Source organism: Talpa europaea (assembly GCF_964194135.1).
Source record: "Talpa europaea genome assembly, chromosome: 3".
NCBI classification, from domain to species: domain Eukaryota; kingdom Metazoa; phylum Chordata; class Mammalia; order Eulipotyphla; family Talpidae; genus Talpa; species Talpa europaea.
The window spans coordinates 148,095,245-148,114,314 of NC_140069.1; the positions used below are offsets into that span (position 1 = coordinate 148,095,245).

At 51.7% G+C, this 19,070-nt stretch overlaps 1 protein-coding gene across 1 annotated transcript; it reads right to left on the minus strand.

The window, feature by feature from the left end:
- Positions 1 to 1,669: 1,669 nt before the first annotated feature.
- LOC311169021 (GTPase IMAP family member 7-like) lies at positions 1,670 to 18,486 on the minus strand (the record flags this gene model as incomplete). Its single annotated transcript, XM_084230720.1, has 3 exons — positions 1,670 to 1,798; positions 14,275 to 14,562; positions 17,950 to 18,486. 3 exons carry the CDS (start codon positions 18,484 to 18,486, stop codon positions 1,670 to 1,672), a joined length of 954 nt encoding a protein of 317 aa, XP_084086846.1.
- Between the last annotated feature and the right edge of the window lie 584 nt (positions 18,487 to 19,070).

Below are 19,070 nucleotides of genomic sequence, written 5' to 3' on the forward strand. Positions count from 1 at the left end.
CGGGGCACGGTCTCCCAGAAAGTAGACACATTTCCATCACGCTTTCTCGTCCATGAACAGATGTGAGAAAACCAGAAACGCCATCTCCAGTGCTTCCAGGATCACATCAAGTGTCCCTCTCTGATTCTCCTGTTGCGAGCCGGCCGCAGCAGCCTGGGTGTCAGGGGTTCCTGAAGGATGGGAAGGCGTCGGCGCAATTGTAGAGAAATCGTAAGGGAAGGGGAATGAGGAGACGCAGACACTTGATCAGGTGCTGACATCATCCTGCTGAGGGGCTCAGCAGCCCTTTATTTATACTAAGCAAATCGCGAGTGCACAAGCATAAGGTAGGAAGGTAATGATCATCACATGTCCTTTTTCAGGAGCCGCCAAGGGTCTGTTTGCCTTCCGGCAGAGGTGTCACATTTATTATTCTTGGTCTTAAAGAAGGCACAGTTGCTAAACAAATATTTTCAAAGTAGTTATTTACAATCCAACAGTTATTGTATCACTAGCAAAAAAACCTGCGTGTCTGCAGCTAACATTTCTAAGTTTGCCATGGTGAAGGATTAACTAAGGGCTGAGGGAAACAAAGGGCGGGGAGTTACCTGGGGGAAGGGAGACAAAGAGATTATTTCTAACTAACCTATAAAGTTTAGACTAACTTATAACTAATTGATTAAAGTAAAAAAACAGAAGGCTTTTATATAGAAATCATCATCTATAGTATATTGTTTTAATACTGATTTGATATTAAGGAACCAAGGGCCTGGAGGGCGTTCATGCCAGGCAAGCCGCACTGACTCTTCCCTGGCCCCCAACTCTCAATGAAGGGAGGAAGTCTCCTCATCTAAACAAAGAGTTTTTCTACCTATCACTCCTCTACTATCTAGTCAGCCTAGTTTCAGTATTTAACTATAAGATCAAGGGGCAATCTCTTCTTCCATAAGGTTGCTGGTTGTTGTTTTAAAGAACTACAAATATTTCATCAGGGGCAGGAGCGGAGATGGTTATAGCCTTTGATTCTCACAAATGGTCAATATGTGACATATCAGTAGTTGTAACATTGACCATTTCCGAGTGCGTTATTTGTGCTGCCGTGGTTACTAGCTCAACCAGTCACAAATTGCTGTTGACTTATTCTTGAATGCACACTCTAACAGCTCCCATACCAATTCTCACATCCAGGGGAATTAGCCCTACACAAACAGGAAGAATTTAGCAGGAGTCAGCTATGGCGTCTCTTGGTTTATCAGGAATCTTCTTATACTTGGAGCATGGCTCGGCCTCTGCCACCCAACTGTTATCTTTAACTTTAAAGTAAAGGAATTTCTTTCTCCAATTAGCTCTTGCCTCAAGACACCACATCTCTATATCAAAGTCTTGGCCGATAGATGTTTACAACCTTTTGTTTCCAGAAGTTTTTTCACTGGTTAATGTAAAGCCAAATGTTGAATTGCTGCCTTTTTGGCAGGGGACTACTAATTTTATGAAAAATGTAATATTTGTATCATGCAGTGCCATTTGTCATCAAATTGGTTATTCAGTGATTGATCAGTGTTTGTAGTTTTACTTTTAAATGCGTATTTTAGCAATGGTAGAAACTAGCCATAAACAAATGAGGAGAATCTTGGAGTCAGCTAACGAGATTCCTGATTTTTCAGAAATCTGCCCCATGGCCGGACTTTTGTCAGACGACATGAGTAGCGCGGCTCCCCATAATCTCCTTGCTGGTGTCAGCATCGGGCGCCTCCGTGTTGAAGATGCCAGGCGTGTCCACCACCACCACTTCTCCCCCATGCCAGGGGCTGCTCTCTCTCTGGCAGGACGTGGTGACGGATTGTACAGCGAGGCTGGAATGAAACGCCTTCCTCCTGAAGATGCTGTTCCCCGTGGCGCTTTTCCCTGCTCCAGTCTTACCCAGTAAGACCAGTCTCAGCTGTGACCCTCTGGGGTCTCACTGTCCAAGGCCTGGGATGAGGTGGGGGGGCAGACAAAAGCCGCGGTGTCAGGGAGTCCACCTCCACCGCAGAGCCCCGCCTGGTGCCCCCGCACTGCCCACGGGGTGCTACCCCTGAGGCCTCTGCTCCACAGGCAGCCATGCACAGCCCCACCTGATGCCCCTCTTGCCGCACTGGGGGAACGAACTCGTGCTTTCAGGGTTCCTTGAACTTCTTATTCTGATGACTCGAAGCAGAGAAGCCCACGGTGTTGTAAACAAAATGATCAACAAGAGAGCGCTGAGCAGCTTCAGTTCCTCATGAAAGAATGCAGGAAGCTAGAAAATACCAGACCTCAGGATCCCTCGCCCACTCCGATTTGTATTCAGATGGAACTTTCCTTCTTGCCATCATGGAGCCAGACAGGTGGTTATGCAACGCCTCCCCTCCCCGCCTTGTGGAGAACCTCGGTGGTGCCCCCGCAGAGACAGTGCCCCTTACGCCACAAACACGCATCCCTCCCCAGGGAGTACCGCCCAAGGAGAGCGAAATACCTGTTACTTCGGGTTAGCAAATAGAGATGGGACTAATACCCCCCCAGCAGTGGGGGGCCGTGACCTCTTCCCTGTCGGTGAGGTGGACCATGCTTCTGGCACGTGGGATGTGCTCCCTAAATTCCTGTGCACTCTAGTCCTCAGAGACGTTGCAAAACGCATCTGGAAGCAGAGGGCCCCTGATCCTTTTGCTTGTTTGGGAACTTTCCGAGTCACTTCCTCAGGTTTCCCTTTACTCTCCCAGTTCTGTTCCACCGCGCCCTGCCCATTTTACCCATTATAAGTAGACTTGAACGCCAACAACGTTTGCGAAACATTTGGTAGCATCTGGCCTCTGCGCCGGCGGTTTGGAAAGTCACAGGGAGGAGTTCCCCGGGCCGCCCTGGGCAGCTGTTCACCACGCTGACCGTCTTCCCGCTGACTCACAAATGGAAGTGTCCCCCCCCCATGTCCAGCAGGGACAATCTCTGGGGTGACCCTTACAGAGCATCTCTTTCTCACCAAACACAAGGGGTCGGTCTGCCTCAGGATTTCAGCACATTAGGGGATCCTGGCATCCATCAGACTCCGTCCTGCTGGGATTTTTTCTTTTCGAAGACTGGAAACACACCGAAGAGAATGTCCTCTCCCCCTTGGGACCTGTTGGGGCCACACGCAACCCGCACCTTTGGCTCCTTGTTTCAAGGTACAGGCAGACCAGGGAGTCCTCTGTGGTGGGTCCAGCTCAGTCTTACTCTTCGGGTTTCAGCTCTCAGGCCCCTTGGCTGTCGGATGACCACATTATGTGCACATCAGTCTCTTTTTCAGGGAGAAGCAAGAAGACACTACCTGTGGCCGCGGGGCCCTGACATGGTTTCCACCACATCTTCACCGGGAGACCCCAGACTCATGGTATCATGTGTGATTGGCCTCATTTGACTCAACTCTGTGTGTACCTTCCCCTTCAGAGTGCTGGAGGTGACAAGTGTCTTTGCAGCCCTGGTTCAGGCTGGTGAAATGCAATTTTACTGGCTCAATCTCATCCCCTCTAAGCACGGGAGGGACGTCTAGCCCCTCAGCCAAGACTCAGCAACATGAGTGAGTTAGCCCGCGTGAGCAGCCGTGGCCCACTGCATCTCTCACTGGGAGCCAGGTGCTGTGAGCTAAGGCGTGCATGCACAGACAGCACAGCGCCAGTCAGGTTCCCGTGGACCCATACACAAATGGAGTGAGTGCTTGAGATGCACATCCAGAGAATAGGGTGCCAAGGTCTATTGTGGGCAACAGAGCAAGAGGAGGAGCTGCAGGGAGACCTCCTTTAGCAAAGAGGCTCTCTCGTGGAGACAGCTTTTGGGATACCTAGGGTTCTGTGGACTTTGGGTCCATTTCGCTGATGTCACCTAGGTGGTTTCTGGTCTTCAATTTCCCTTCTCCAACCACAAGGCAAACTGTGGACTGTAAAGATAGCCGGGAGGTTGAAAAAGATGGTTTAAGATTCAAGTAAAGATGAAGTGCTGCAAGGGCAGAGTGTAACAGTCTGAGATTAAAGAGTAACTTGTTCAGGGTCATAAAGTAACAAGATGGTTTAATTAAGCGCTGCAGAGTCACCTGAGTCAATGGATCCCTAGAACTGTGGGGTGGGGTGTGACAGGGCACCCTGAAACTGTTGGGGTACAAGGTTGAATGCACCAAGTTGCTAGAGCCCAGCCTTCCCAACATGGCGGGCCCTGGCTGCCCTTCACCGTGATGACATAATCTCCCTCCTTCCATTCCAAGCGCAGGGTATTTGCCTGCAACGTCCCTCTCTAGTGTGGCCCTGGCCCTGCCGCATCAGCCCCTCCTGGGAACTCGCTAGCAGTGCAGACCCTCTGGCTCCACCCTTCTCCCACCAAACCAGAATCTCTGTATTAACGAACCTCCCCGATGGTGTCGATCGGTGCTAGTGTGTCCCCAGACACTGGGGCGACTTGAAATTCAGGCTCGAATGAAAACAACAACAGCATTTCATGAAAACACATCTCCGTGTGTGCCCGGTAAGTCCTCTAGAGGGATTGTCTACTTCTGTCACCTTTCCAACGGGCATGTCCAGGCCCACCCAGCTTTCAGCATCCAGGCACTAACCCTCTGCACAGGGGAGGTGCAGACTGAAGAGACGGCAGGCATCACTGCCTGCGCGGGACTGGTGACCTCCCCTCGCCCTCTCTCGGGGAAAGGAGAGAGAGAAGCGCAGAAGGACGAAACAGCTGCACGGGCAATGTGTGCTCACTGGGCGGCAGGGATTTACTAGGTAACCGGGTTCAGGCACTCCCTGGCTGTGAGTCACGGTCTGAGGAGGTCCTCGGAGGACAGCCATCGACACAGGATGCCGCCCTGTGCAGTTCTTGCGTCAAGGGTCTGGGGACAGGCAGAGGACACACTCTGGGCAATAACAACAGACAAGACACCCTTTTGCAGACACACTCAAGTCAGTGACTCGAGCTGATTGTGTATTAATAACGACGCCACCTTCCGCAAGACCCTTAAGTGGAGGAACTGCTTTTGTGTAAAAAGTCTTTCCATCCGCAAATTAAACTGCCTTCTATGAAATCCCTCTTCTTGGAAGGAAACAGGAAAACTGAGGTGCAAGTTCGTAAGATCATGATAACAACATGACCGCCCGTGGTGCTGAATGTCAGCGTCTCGGTGTCTTCGAATGTCAATAATGTCTCATACACTCTAATGTCAGGACACCAGCAGCGACGGGGTTCATTTAAAGAAGTGATGGGAGGAAAACGCATGGCCGCCAAGAGTCTCAAACACGAAAGAGGAAAAGGCATGGATTAACGCTCACTTAAAAAAAAAAAAAAAAAAACCTAGAAAATACAGCAAGATAAAGCAACATAAAGCACCAGCGTGGTGACAATAGAAATAAAACAGCAATGTTTGAAGTGTGGAGGAGAAAATGTCAGATCTCGTTGGTAAACCAAATCGTGTTTCACTGGGAAAAGTTAACACAGACGATCAGTGATTCAGCATGATCACGCGCAGCCTCGCTCACGCACGTGCATCACACGGCACCCAGTCAGCGTCTGGCCACCTGGCGAGCCCTGAGCGCAGGTCAGGCCGGAGCTCGCGCGCCCACCTTGGCTAACCAGCGTCGTCGCGGGGGCGGCGGCCAGAGAGGTAGACGGGACGGCGGGCAGCGGCGCGGGAGCAGCGGAGGAGTGACCACTGCGGCACAGGTAGGAGGCGGAACATCCTCGGCGGGGAGAGGACAGGTACGCAGACACCCCACGCGGGTGAGCGCCCAGCCACCTGCTCGGTGGAGGGAGCCAGGGTGCCAAGGCGCTTGTTTTACTTCTCGCCGGTTCCCCGCGTCAGGTGTAAACGCTGCCACACATTACGATCAATGGACGATAGGAACAAACCCCGAAACCTGAGAGCGGGGGGGGGGGGGGGCAAGCCTCAGTTTTCTGTTGTGTCCATCACAACGCGTGTCCTCTCTCATGGGCCTTCCGCCTGCTCTCTGCCCTGGGAGGCAGGTGGGCACTGGGCGCCAGGCTCTCCCCACCCCCACCCCGCGGGCTTCTCAGCAATTAGCTGCCCTGGAGAGCAGACGTGTTTTCTTTGCCTCATCGACAGCACGAACCTGGTGCAAAGGCGGGAATAAACGAAGGTGTCCATTTTGAGGAAAATGACCACAGCTGTCCAGAACGTCCGTCGCCCACATTGTAGGGTATTTCCTTTCTCCTTGGGGGTACGTGCGGCTCTTTGCTTCAGCACTGGCTTGGGAAGGCTATAATGCAACAGAGTGTACGATGCGAGTCTTAGAATTTTCCCTAAAACGTCAATGACGAAAACAGCAGATAGACATACACCCAGATTCTGCAGGGTGAAGCCAACTCTGTCTCCCTCTGAGCCGCACTTTCAAAAGGAATCGTGTCTTTTGTGTATGGCGTTCAGCTACCCTTCCGCCTTAGATATTTTTTATTAAATGTACACTTTAGACTAATTTTTGTCTGGGGCGAAGGAGGGAGCTGCAGACGTCCTGCTTTGGATAAAATGGCTTGGGATGTGGAGAGGCCAGTTTCAAGATGGCAGAGCAGGGCGAGCTGACGGGCTCCCCTATGACCACCAGGACACGTGGTGGGACATGGAGGTGAGTTGGGGAGGCCCTAGAGGTGATTAGAGTTGGGAACTAGAAAAGGGATAGGAACTGCAGCCTCTTTTTCTGTAAACAAAAGAGCGTTTCTGCACCAGCAGAGCCAGAATGATCTAGAAACCGTGGTTAAACATAATTCTATCTGCATATAGAAATGAATCCAAGGAGAACATGGCCTTTGATCAGCACAGAGGGAGCAAGTGTTGCCCCTGGCTCGCTTTCCCCACCACTCACAGAAATACCCATCACTCCAGTTACAGGAGCGAGGGTAGGTGAGCTCTAGAGTTGTCCCTGGAGCTGTCTCCTCCCGAGCACAGTGGGACTAGGTGGATATAAATTATAAATTTATAATTCTTTTTCTCTGTATATCATTTACTTTCAACAACACTGAAAGATCTAGAAAGGTGAGTGTCTTCCCCTGTTCTCATTTGCTGATGCCTCCAGCTGGTAGGGCAGTGACTGGTCCTTAAAAGGCTGTCAATGAACTTGGCCTGAAAAATCAGTTGCTTAATGTTTTTTCCTATTCATAATTTGATTATTTGCCTTTACTCCTGCTTTTAAAGAATTAGTGAATAAAGAGCTGTGCAGATGATCTGGTGGTTAACTTACACTCAGCTGACACGCTGCTGCTCTGATATTAACATTCATTTTTCCTAGGTGGGAAAGTTAGAAGTGCGGGAGCATGAGAGAATTCACCAGAGCCAGAGCGGAGAGTAGAACAGGCAGAGTGATGAAGTACACTGCTGAGGGGAGCAGCGGGCGGCAGGAGAGGTCTGCGCGCCATGTGGGACCCTCGCCAGCGGCCGGGGATCGAACCGGCGCTACAGAGGCTGCAGGCAGCTTCGCAGCCCAGTGCTCAACTGCTGCACCACCATGGGAGGCCCTAGATTTATAATTATTTATAAAATACTTGAGATGTTCACTGTGTACATAAGAAAATCATAACTTCCTGAAGTTAGGGTTGAGAGTGGAGATGGCAGGTCAAACAATAGCAGTGTGGCCAGAGCTTCCCTCCCACAAAGTCCTAGTCATCACGATAAAAAATGGTTTTGTTTTTATATGCACCACATAAAGAGGCATATGGCTTAAAGGGACAGTTAAATCACAAGAGAAGCAAAGTAATTAACATCTGTGATGACATATTTAACACATATCTCTCAGACATTGCTAAAATGGCAGAGAAAATTTCTAAAGGACACAGAGGATTTAAACATGATCAAGGAACTTAAGCTAATGAACTCATATGAACTATTTCTTAAATGTTCAGAGTCAGTTGTTTTCAAGTATACAAGGGAATATTTATTAATTCTGGTCTTATTTTATCCTTAAAGAAATGCTCTACAAGTTTCACGGGTCTGAACTCACATAGCCCATATTTTCTGATCACAGCGTAATTAAATGTAAATAATCAAGTCAAAATCCCATGTGTTTGGCAATTGGAGAACAGTTTCATATAACTCATGGCTCAAATGAGATACAACAGAAATTGATATTTACCATTAAAGCATAACTAAACTTCTTAATCTCCTGTATTTCAACATTCATGAGATACAGCACAGCTAGGACAGTGATGAGATTAAATTTTAACTTTAAGCATACATTTTAGATAAGAAACAAGGAATAAAAAATAATCAGCAGGGCCTCCCCAGTGGCACAGCGGTTGAGCGCTGGGTTGCAAAGCTGCCCGCAGCCTCTGCAGCGCCGGTTCGATCCCCGGCTGCTCCCCGGCCACCGGAGGAGGGTCCCGCATGGTGCGCAGACCTCTCCTGCCGCCCGCTGCTCCCCTCAGCAGTGTGCTTCGGTCCTTCGGCCTGCTCTGCTCCCCGCTCTGGCTCTGGTGAATTCTCTCACCCTCCTGCGCTTCTGACTGTACCCAGTGCATGTATAAATAAAAATAAATAAATCTTTAAAAAAAAATAATAATCAGCAAACTATGTATGAGAAGCAATAGGAAATAATAACTGGAGAAAATTTTGCAAAAGTCCAGTTCAAAATAGGCAAAATCATGAATAAGCACTTTGACATATTACAAGATGAGATGAGTGTCTGGATTGACGACACTTCACACACACAGCACCTGATGGCGTCACCACGAGTGTCACGAGTGTCACGGAGCCTCCTCAGTCTCGTTGGAGGCCCTCCCTTGCCACTCTAAACTGCGCACAGATGCATGGCTGATGCCCCTGACAGGAGCGTGTGTGTGAAAGAGACCCACTACAGAGGGGTGATGCTATACCTTCGCGGAGGACATGGTGGTGATGCAATGGGGATGATGGCGACGATGACAATGATGTCATACCTACCGTCTCCTTCCACAAGGGGTTGTTGACGCCAACCCCAGAGAAAGCACTGCAGCTTAGAGGGGTTTAGATCATCAAGATGCTTTCAACAAGGAGGAGGGAGGAACTGAAAAACCATCACTTAGAGTCCATCTTATTTGCTTGTGAGCACAGAGGACTGCTTTCTACAGACACACACAAAACAGTGCGGTTTTGCACTCATGTTCAACAAGTGACTGTTCCCACAAGCTGGCTTGTTCTGGGCTTTTGCACAGCACACAGCGAGTGACTGCTCTCTCCCCAAAGCCTTCTGTGCCTGAGGGCTGTGGACTTGCTAAGTCTCTGGAGTCCCTCTGAATTGTCTGTGGAAGGAGAACCCACAGTGGGAAGGGTCTAAGTCCAGCTGCTTCTGCCCTCCCCAGAGTCAGGCTCTCAGTGGGGCTTCACTGGCCCCCAGACTGAGATGCTGTCAAGTGAAATCTGTTTCCAAAGACCCGGCTGTGCCCTCTCAGAGGGGCCAGTCTTGCACTCTCACCCCATGAGCTCAGCATCGGGTGTTCCAGGCAGAGGGGAGGTCACACCCGCTCTCCAAGTCTCTGTCCTCCTGTCCTGTCCACCAGGACAAGGTGACCCCTGAACACAGATTGTGAGCGCCCAGGGCTGGATGCCAAATGATCTGGTGAACAAGGCCCAGGGCCCCTGGGGACATGTAGTCCTGCTCCCTGTTGAATCTCTGGCTCTGGGCCTTCAATGAAATCCTCTCCAGGCGTGGACACTGGATCCCCCAGGAATTTGGGGGTGCCCCTGTCCCTGTTACAGGGCAGGGAGGGGGCAGCCCAGACCCCGCAAACCTGCCTGCTCTAAATAGCCTCTGCCATCCGCCGCATGAACACAAAACACATGAGACTTTCATGGAAAGGAACTTTAATACAATTAGGAAACAAGACAGGAAAGGCAAAGAATTTAGTTTCTAAATCAAGCACCCAAAGTGACCCGTCCCCTCGTGGGGAAAAGTCCACTCAAGCAGGATTGGCCCAGAGCAAGGCCCGAAAGCTGCGCCTTTTACTGGGGACCCACAGAAAAGGATCAGAAACAACCAGACAAGTCTGAAAGGAAAAGAGCAAAATTAAAATCAAGATAAAAGCTGCCATTGCTATCCTCCCCACGGGTCTCACCCACATCTGTGTCACCCAGTCCAGGACCAAAGGGCTTCAAGCGCAGCTTCTTCACGTGTCTCTTGGCTCCATGCGCCTCCTCCAGGGCTCCTTCTGGCTCCATCCTGCTTCCTTCCTTCCTCAGCCTCCTCTGCAGCCTCTTATCTCCCTGCCCAGCTCCACCCTCCCTTGGGCAGGGCAGGGAACCTGGAAAGTCCCCCTTTCCTGGGGACCACCCTGTTTCATCCTCACCACTCACATGAACACCCAGTTACAGGGACAAGGGGGATGAGCCCTGGGTCCCTGCCTGGAGCCTCCCTTCCTGGGCACAGCAGATCACCCACACATCACTATGTGACTAAGCCAGGGGGACCCAAGGGACCAGGAAGGGAGACACGTGCTTTCTTCTCCCTTGACACTCGAATACGCCTCCTGGGGCTTCGAGAAAAAGCCTAGGCAGGCTCCACCCCAAGGACAAACCCTCCTTCCCTGCTGGTCACACTTCATCAGGGGCTCCCCACAGCAGACTCTGCATTCCCTGAGGATGAAGCACCCCTCCTGGGCCGCACCTGCACAGACAAAGGACCCACGTGTGGGCCGGGCTGCAGCCTGGGTCTGGCCCCACAGCCGGCTCCTCCTGCAGACACTCACCTTCGTTCTGAATCTGGAGGGTGGGGGAGGAGGACACACTGAATTGGGATGTGGCCTCTGGGGAAGGGGTCCCAGTGCAGCCCTTGTCCTCATGGGGCCCCCCCTGCTGAGTCTGCAGAGACCCCGGATCTGGGATACCAGTTCCAGGAGGCCAATCTCGCTCCAGCTGGTCAGCTCCACTTCAACCCTGGGGTCTGGGTGCCCACAGCCCCGGCTCCTACCCCGCTGTTGAGGTCCCTGTGGCCTCCTAGTGGCTTTGGCTTCTCCCTCCTGATTGGCCACATTGCTTTATGGGAACACACACTCATCCACAGGCGTGGACACCGGGTCCTTCATCAGCCTCCTGCATCTTTGCTGTGCCCCCTGTGACTAGCAGCCCCCGCTCATGTTCTCCAGTGTAGGAGAGCACAGGCGCCAACCAAACTCCAGAGAAGAGGGGTCACCTCTGCCTAGGACCCCCTGAGGACACCAGCCTCGTCCTCTGGCAGCACCAAGACCAACAGGCTGCCTGCCTTGGCCTGGGGTGAGAGGGAATCCCATCCCTTCAGGGGGGGCACGAGCGAGGGGTCCACATGGAGTCTCCCCTCTCTGATCACACAGGCCTCTTCCCTGGGAGCTGGGGCTCTAGAGATGGACCCCAGACCTGCCTGCCCCAAGGGCCATGTCCTGGTCACCAAATGTCCCCTTTTCAAAAGTCCTTTCCTCCTGAGCTGTCCAACCAACTGTGGAATTAATTTTATTACTATACATCACAAAACTGGTTTCTAGATCATTCCTGTGCTAGCCCCACATAGATCTTCCAGGCCAGAGCTGTGGAATGCGGGCATATGGTGATTATTGAGGACGCAGCGGGAATGTTTACATTAAGACCTTCCTCACTAACCCCAAGCCTTTCACATAATCCCCAGCCCGGTACTTAAGGTTAACCCAGGGAACCAGCACAGAACCCTCCCTTTGACATCTGATACTCACTTTGTCATACACCTCATGCAGCCACTGCTCCTGGCTCTACCCATCGCCTCACATCGAGCTGTGGTCCCTAGCTCCCTTTTTACTGAAGAGAAGTGTGGTCCTCATTCTCACCCCCACGGTCATGGACACAAACCTAGCAGTAGACTGAGTGCTGGATTCGCCTCCAGTCCTCTCTTATGACCCCTGCATGAACTGCCCACAGCAGGTCGGGGCTGCCGCAGCTTTCGTAAGACGGACAAAGCGACTTTCATTGCTGGCACTTCCAGGGACCTCAGCCCTCAATTCTCAGACCTCAGAAGGACCCTCAGAGAAACTGGATATGAGGAAGGTTAAGGTCATTCGGTGGGGAGTGTATTTATTTCAGCTGCCTCAGAAGAGATAAAGTCAATATGATTGATTTCATTGTCTCATTTTCTCTCCCGAGGATGTCTTACTTTCCAAAATAGACTGGAAGTTGGGAGAAAAGAAATGAATGACTCGATTACATCTTCAGTGGGTACGAACACCTCTGGATGCACACGAGTCAGGTGAGTTAAGATACTTCAGCAAGAAGTGTTTTCACCTGACAGAAAAAATCCTTCATATGGTCCTTAAAGGACTTCAGTCGCTAGAGATGCTGCTGTGCTGGTGAGACACTCACAAGGAGCCGCCTGGAAAGTAAGATGCCCAGGGTGGCAACGAGCGGTTGGGTGGAGCGGTCTGACCTCGCATGGGTGAGGAACGTGCTCTCTCGCGTCAGGCTCTCTCCTCCTTGTTGCCTTTACGGCATCCAGAAGAATCCTGACGGTCTCATCTTCTGCGGAGCTGATCTCTAGTCCCTGCCCCCACCAGCTTCATAGATGCAGTAATGCTCTGTGGTGCTCCGGGAGGAAACAAAGGACAGTGTATGAACCCCAACAACTGGAGTCTGGGTCGCCTCTGCAGTCATTATGTTGGAGGTAAGTCCCCCTTTAGCCGGAAAGTTCCTCAATTATTCTTGCAAGAGAGACAGATTCACCTGCTCACTGCTGGGCCCGTGAGTGAGGGTGAGCCCGCCCAGGAGTCCTGCTGTCAGGAGAGGTGTTCCTGGCAGCAACACGAAGGGATTAAAAATGACACAGGGAAGTCAGGGAAGGTCTGGAGGAGAAAACGAAGCAGGTATTGTGAGATTTATCAATCAGACTCCAGTGACAACTGGTAACCCGCTGTAATTCGGAAACAACTAGGTGTGAACCCTGTGGGGTGAGTGAAAACGGAGCCTATCGGGGGACTATGTAGAGAGACACCCCACCCCCGGGGAGGAGTAGGCCCTTGGCTCAGGGGTGCGGGTGGCCAGGTGACCCCGTAGGGAGGAGGGAGCACGTCTCCTGGCCTCGCCCTCCTACCCCCAGGTGATCCCCCGAGTGGAGGGCCCATGGGAATCCAAGCAGAAGTCAGAGAGCAAGAGACACGGGGTCTGGGCGTGGACAGGGGCCCCCGGGAGGGGTGTGGGGTCTGCAGAGACCAGTGAGGATGTGGCCCAGAGAGATTGCTGTGTGGCAGTAGGGACATTGTATGTGGGGTGGTTCCTTACAAAGGACAAGCAAGAAAATCAACAGGAGACTTTCTCACCTGAGATGCACCGGCCATGAGCGTCCAGCCAGAGAACCTCAGTGTCCCCTGCCCCCACCCTGACTTTTCAGGGGTTTATATTATGTCACTTTACTTCATGAGAGACCTCCATTGGACCCTGTTCTTGGTAAGCAAAAGAAATAGAAAGAGGATTTTTGCTTCGGTGGCAAAAGTGAAAGTAGTGCTGGGTTTTCACTTGAGGCCATTTAGCTCACACAGGATTCACAGGGATGTTGGGCTTTTGGGTCATAGATGCGGGGGGAACAAACCACATGGCCATTGACAACATGTCATGTCCAGTTCTAATTTGAATTTTCCTAAATGGACGTAGTACCCAGTGACACATTATTGCCTCTAATGCCAATTTCTAACTTGTTCACTTGTTTGTGAGGAGGAATAAGGGGTGCAGGGAAAATGTTTAATGCTGGTTAGTAGAGCTGCACAAAAGACCATCCCAAAGCCTACTGGTTGAAAAGAAGAATCATTTATTTTCTCATGAATCTGCATTTGGATGGGACTCAGGGTGGGTGGCTCGTCTTTGCTCTCTCCAGCTTCATGGGAGGGGGCTCAAAGGGCAGCTGGGGAATCCACTTCAATGTCCATCTCTTGTGCTGCAGATGATCATCAGCACTGGACTGGACAGTGACTTCAAGCCCTCTCCACGGGGGCTCTTGCTGTCCCCTAGGCTTGCTCAAAACATGGTGGCCAGTCCAAGGGCGAGCACCCAAGGGAGCAGGGGGCATGTTCCGGCTTACCCGAGAAGACCCCGGGGTTGCTTCAGACACCTGCTGTTCGTCAAAGTGGCCTGGAAGTCCATCCACTTCAAGGCAGGGGACACAGACCCCGCAACTTAATAGAAGGAGAAACAAGGTCAGACGGCAGGAATTAGTAAGACAGAAGGCATTTTTATAGCCATATTTGGGAAATACAATCTACCACATTAATAAATCCACTAAATTAAGTAGAAAACCTGAAATGTTTTTACTTGAAAAACTTATTCCACATTTTTGAAAGCATCTTCTTAAACCCACTCACAACATAATCAAATATATTCTTCTTAGCTTCTTCATTTATAATTTTCATTCTCTCTTCATGTTTCCTCCTCAGCTGTTGGATTTCTCTTTCCCTTTCTCCCTGGGGTTTATCAGCATCTTCCTCTTCTACGAGTTTAATCTCATTATTTAATTGCTCTGTGTAGATTTTCTTCAAGTTCTCCACCTTTTCTTTGAGCTTTTCCTCTATGTCCTTGTAGATGGCGTCAGAGAAGTGGGCCCCTCCGTTGCTCTGCACCATCTTCTCTATCAGCCCCACCAGCTCCTGCACCTGATCCTCCCTCTCGGCCTCCCCTGCTCTGTTGTTGAAGGCGCAGCAGCGGCCCCCAGCCTCCTTGACGATGCTTCTGAGATTCACGTGAGCTTCCTTTATAAACTCACTCAGGCTGTGGTTCCCCAACTCTTCCTTGCGCGTGAACAAGAAGATCATGTGCTTCATGACGGATTCCCCAAAGACGTTCTTGATCAATGCCATGGTTCTCTGCTCCTCCTCCGTGTAGCGGGTGAGCTGCACCACCATGAGGATGGCGTGGGGCCCCGGGGTCGAGGCCAGGACGCACCGGCTGATCTCCCTACAGGTGGTGTCCAGGCTCTCCTTGGTGTCAAAGAGCCCCGGGGTGTCGACCACTAGAAGGCTTCTCCCGTGCCATACCCGGGATTCTCCGCTGCATGTCTTGGTAACAGCGTGGGCAGCAACCCTTGAATCAAACACTTTCTCCCCAAGGATGGTGTTTCCTGTGGCGCTTTTCCCATTTCCAGTTTTCCCCACGAGCACGATCCTCAGAGGCTTGAAGCTTACAGAAGGGAAGAAGAGGGAAAAGGTAAAAATTACATGGAACTCATTCTCTTATCTCTCCCTCCCTGAAAAGTGGGAGCCATCTACTATTCACCTTGCTCCTGGCAGAGACTGGAAGATGCAGCAGTTACGCTGCGACGATACAGAGTTTTCCTGCAAGAGCGCCAGGCCCAGGTCTTTCGCGGGGAGCCCTTGCAGGCCCGAAGATCTCATCGGATCCTCTCAGGGCTGCTTAACTTGCTTCTGATGATGCAGAAAAGAAGGAATCTTCCTTTTGTTCTACAAAACTGTGCCATTTTGGTCCCCAAGCTAAGATTTCACCAATAAGCTACAGCTGTGTCTCAGCATGAAGGTTGATTCCCAAATCCTAAATGAATCACTAGACGAGGCATCAGGACAGCGTGACTAAGTGTGATCTATTACAGCAATGCTGGGGTGGTCTCCTGTGAGAAAACCGATGCCTACACCATCCAATATCCCATGAAGAAATTGGAGGTGAACTACCCCATGCAGAAAAGACGCTCAGCACATTACACACTGACTCAAACATTACACAATTGGGATTGAGAGACACTTTTCACTGTAATTGTATAGATCATACAATTTCAAGAGCTTGCCCTCCCTACTTCCCCCTGCGGCTGAAACGGTCAAATATAAAGTTTTGTGAATGAAGAAAAAAGCAAATAAGCTTGAAAAATCAAGAAATCAGTCTACCAGATAGGAAACGGTCTGTAATGAGGGCAGTGAGCCGTTGGCGCATAAATGGGAGCCAGAGCAGAATCCTGGGCCTGCGGGAGCTGCAGAGACTCGGCAGCGCCGCCTGTGGCCTCCGTGCCTTCCCCCAAGCTGTGCGAGCAGAGAGACACCCGGGGCGTCTGCGTCGAGTCGGTGATGCTCTGCGGGAGTCTTGCTCCTGGAGCCTGATTCTGTCTATTTCTAAGACAGCCTTTCCTTGGGGACTCCCCCGGGGCACAGCGGTTGGGCGCTGGGCTGCCCGCAGCCTCTGCAGCGCGGGTTCGACCCCCGGCCGCCGGGTGAGGGTCCCACATGGCGCTCAGACCTCCCTGCCGCCCCCTGCTCCCCTCACCAGTGCACTTCGTCAGTCTGCCTGTTCTGCTCCCCGCTCTGGCTCCGGTAAATCCTCTCACCCTCCCGTGCTTCTGACTGTACCCAGTGCTTGTGTAAATAAATAAATAAATCTTAAAAAAAAAAAAAAAAAGACACCCTTTCCCCCCCGACCGTCACTCCCGCATATTCACGGAGAAAGGCCCACGTGTTGGACATTTGCTTCCAAACCTGCAGCACCTGTTGTTGAAGGCGCAGCCGCGGCCCCCAGCCCCCCTGACGATGTTTCTGAGATTCACGTGAGCCTGTGCTGTAAACTCGCTCAGGCGGGTGACACAGGTGACACGAGATTGATGTATTGATAATTGTCTGCGGTGGAGCCACATGGATTTCCTGATATCGTGCTCCTTGTCTGTGACGGGATTAAAGCTCCCACTGTGAGACCTGCCCGGGTGCCGTGTCCACGCCAGCGCCCTGAGCCCCCCACGCTACGTGCTTCATTATCTCAGCGACAGCAGCCGGGGAAGCTGACTCCATGCATCCAGCTTTTCAAATAAGTGATGTAATGGGACTTACAATGCTGAGAAAAGTGCCCCAGGTGGCCCTGCTACCGGGGTTGGCAGAGGGGCCCATTTAGTGACCCCACATCCACCCTGAGCCACTCACACTCCCGCCTCCCCTGGGCTGCTTCTCAGGCCCAGGATTCCAAATGTGGGTGGCCTCACAGCAGAGACAGGCCAGGGCGGGGGGCAGAGCCCACTCTCTCCCTGACGGGGAGCTGCAGCAAGCCGGGACTCAGGGCAGAGGGAGGAGACTCCACTTATGTCGTCCCTTAGGGGGCCCACCCTCACCAGAGCACCCCGTCCTCACCCCACCTCATGCTCAGGGCCGCGGCTTCTCTCTGGGAAAGGCTGGCAGGATGCAGCAACCAGATTCTTCATTTCCCCCATCACCGGTGACCGGGATGCCCCGGGAACCCTCCCTCCCCATCCCCACCCTGGCCAGTGAGGTGCAGGGCTGTGGTGCTGGTCAGACCCGGCTCCTCTGACCCTGCACCAGCACTGCTCTGTCCAGTCAGTGTGGTCAGCAGATGGAAGATGAACCAGGTGATGGGCCAGCAGACATGGGGCCTCTGCACCACAGTCTCTTGAGGGCCCCTTGTGCTTGCTCACAACATGGTGTCAAGTCCAGGGGTGACCACCTGAGGGAGCAGGGGGCACGTGCCTTCTCTACCTGAGGGTCACATCGGGTTGCTTCAGCCACCTGCTGTTTACAAAGCAGCTGCAAGGTCCATCCATTTCAAGGCAGGGGACAGAGATGCCGCGACTTAATGGAAGGAGTAACCAGGTCAGATTGTGGGAAGAATTAGGAACCCAAGATAGATACTGTTAGGGGCATATTTAGAAAATACAACCGACCATCTTGGCACATCGTAGTAGATTGAGAAGAAAAGCCGAAATTCACATCACACCCAAACCATGTCCAGCGCTTTGACAGCGTCTTCTAAGCACACTCTCAGCAGCTCCAAGGGCATTGCTCTGCTTACCTTGTCACTTGTTTTCGGTCCTCACATTGCCTCTTCAGAAGTGCAATGTTTCTTTCCCTTTCGTGGGGTTTATCAGCATATTCCTCTTCTACCAGTTTCATTTCATTGCATAATTGATTATCGTAGATATTCTTCAGGTTCTCATCCTGCTGTATCAGCTTTTCCTCTATGTCCTTGTAGATGGCGTCAGAGAAGCAGGCCCCTCCGTTGCTCTGCACCATCTTCTCTATCAGCCCCACCAGCTCCTGCACCTGAGCCTCCTTCTCGGCCGCCCCCGCCCTGTTGTTGAAGGCGCAGCAGCGGCCCCCGGCCTCCCTCACGATGCTTCGTAGAGACACCTGTGCCTGTGCTATAAACTGACTCAGGCTGCTGTCCTCCATTTCATCCTTTCGAGTGAACAGGAAGATCATGTGCTTCATGACAGATTCCCCAAAGACGTTCTTGATCAGCGCGATGGTTTTCAGCTCCTCCTCCGTGTAGCGACAATCCAGCCGCATCACCATGATGACGGCGTGGGGCCCCGGGGCCGAGGCCGGGATGCACTGGCTGAGCTCCCTGCAGGTGGTGTCCAGGGTCTCCGTGTCAAATTGTCCTGGGGTGTCGACCACAAGGAGCCTCCTCCCCTGCCATTCCTGGGACGCTGCCTGGCACTTCTTGGTAACCGGTTTGGCAGCAGGTCTTGAATCAAACTTTTCTGTCCCCAGGAGGGTGTTTCCTGTGGCACTTTTCCCACAGCCGGTTCTCCCCACGAGCACGATCCTCAGAGTGTTGTCCTCACTGTCAGCCATGGTCACCCAGGAGGTTTCGGAGGGTGTTCACTTTAATATTTTAATGAGGCAGAAAAAAATGGATGTAGATAAATATCCCAACCTTTCTTTTCTTTATTTTATGCCCCCCCGATTATTCAAATCATGCCCGTCTCCTAAGACAAGTGTTTCACTAAGTTACTCTCCATTTCTTTTATGCCCCGTCCTATGTCCTGTGAGGAGAGCGGTGTTAACAATTTTAAATCTTACTACTTTTTCCTTTGTCTGCTACATATTTGATCCAGAACAGATTAGCTTATTTTCCTAAGAGCTGAAACCCGAGGGAGCTGGTGGGAGCACGTAGTGTTCCCTCTAGGAAAGTGCCGGTTAAAAAGCAGGAGCATCGGACACTCAGAGTGTGGGCTGGGGGTGAGGGGTGCCACCTGGTTGTGGGCAGCTGGGCTGCAGGGCTCAGCCCAAGGGAATGACCCCGTGGGGCGGGATGTGAGCACTGCCTGGTGTTTGTGTGGCTCTGGGTACACAGTGAGCAAGTCTCATTTTCTCAAGATACCCAGAAAAAATAAAGATAAATTTGACGTCATTATTTTAAAATAATATTTACAAAG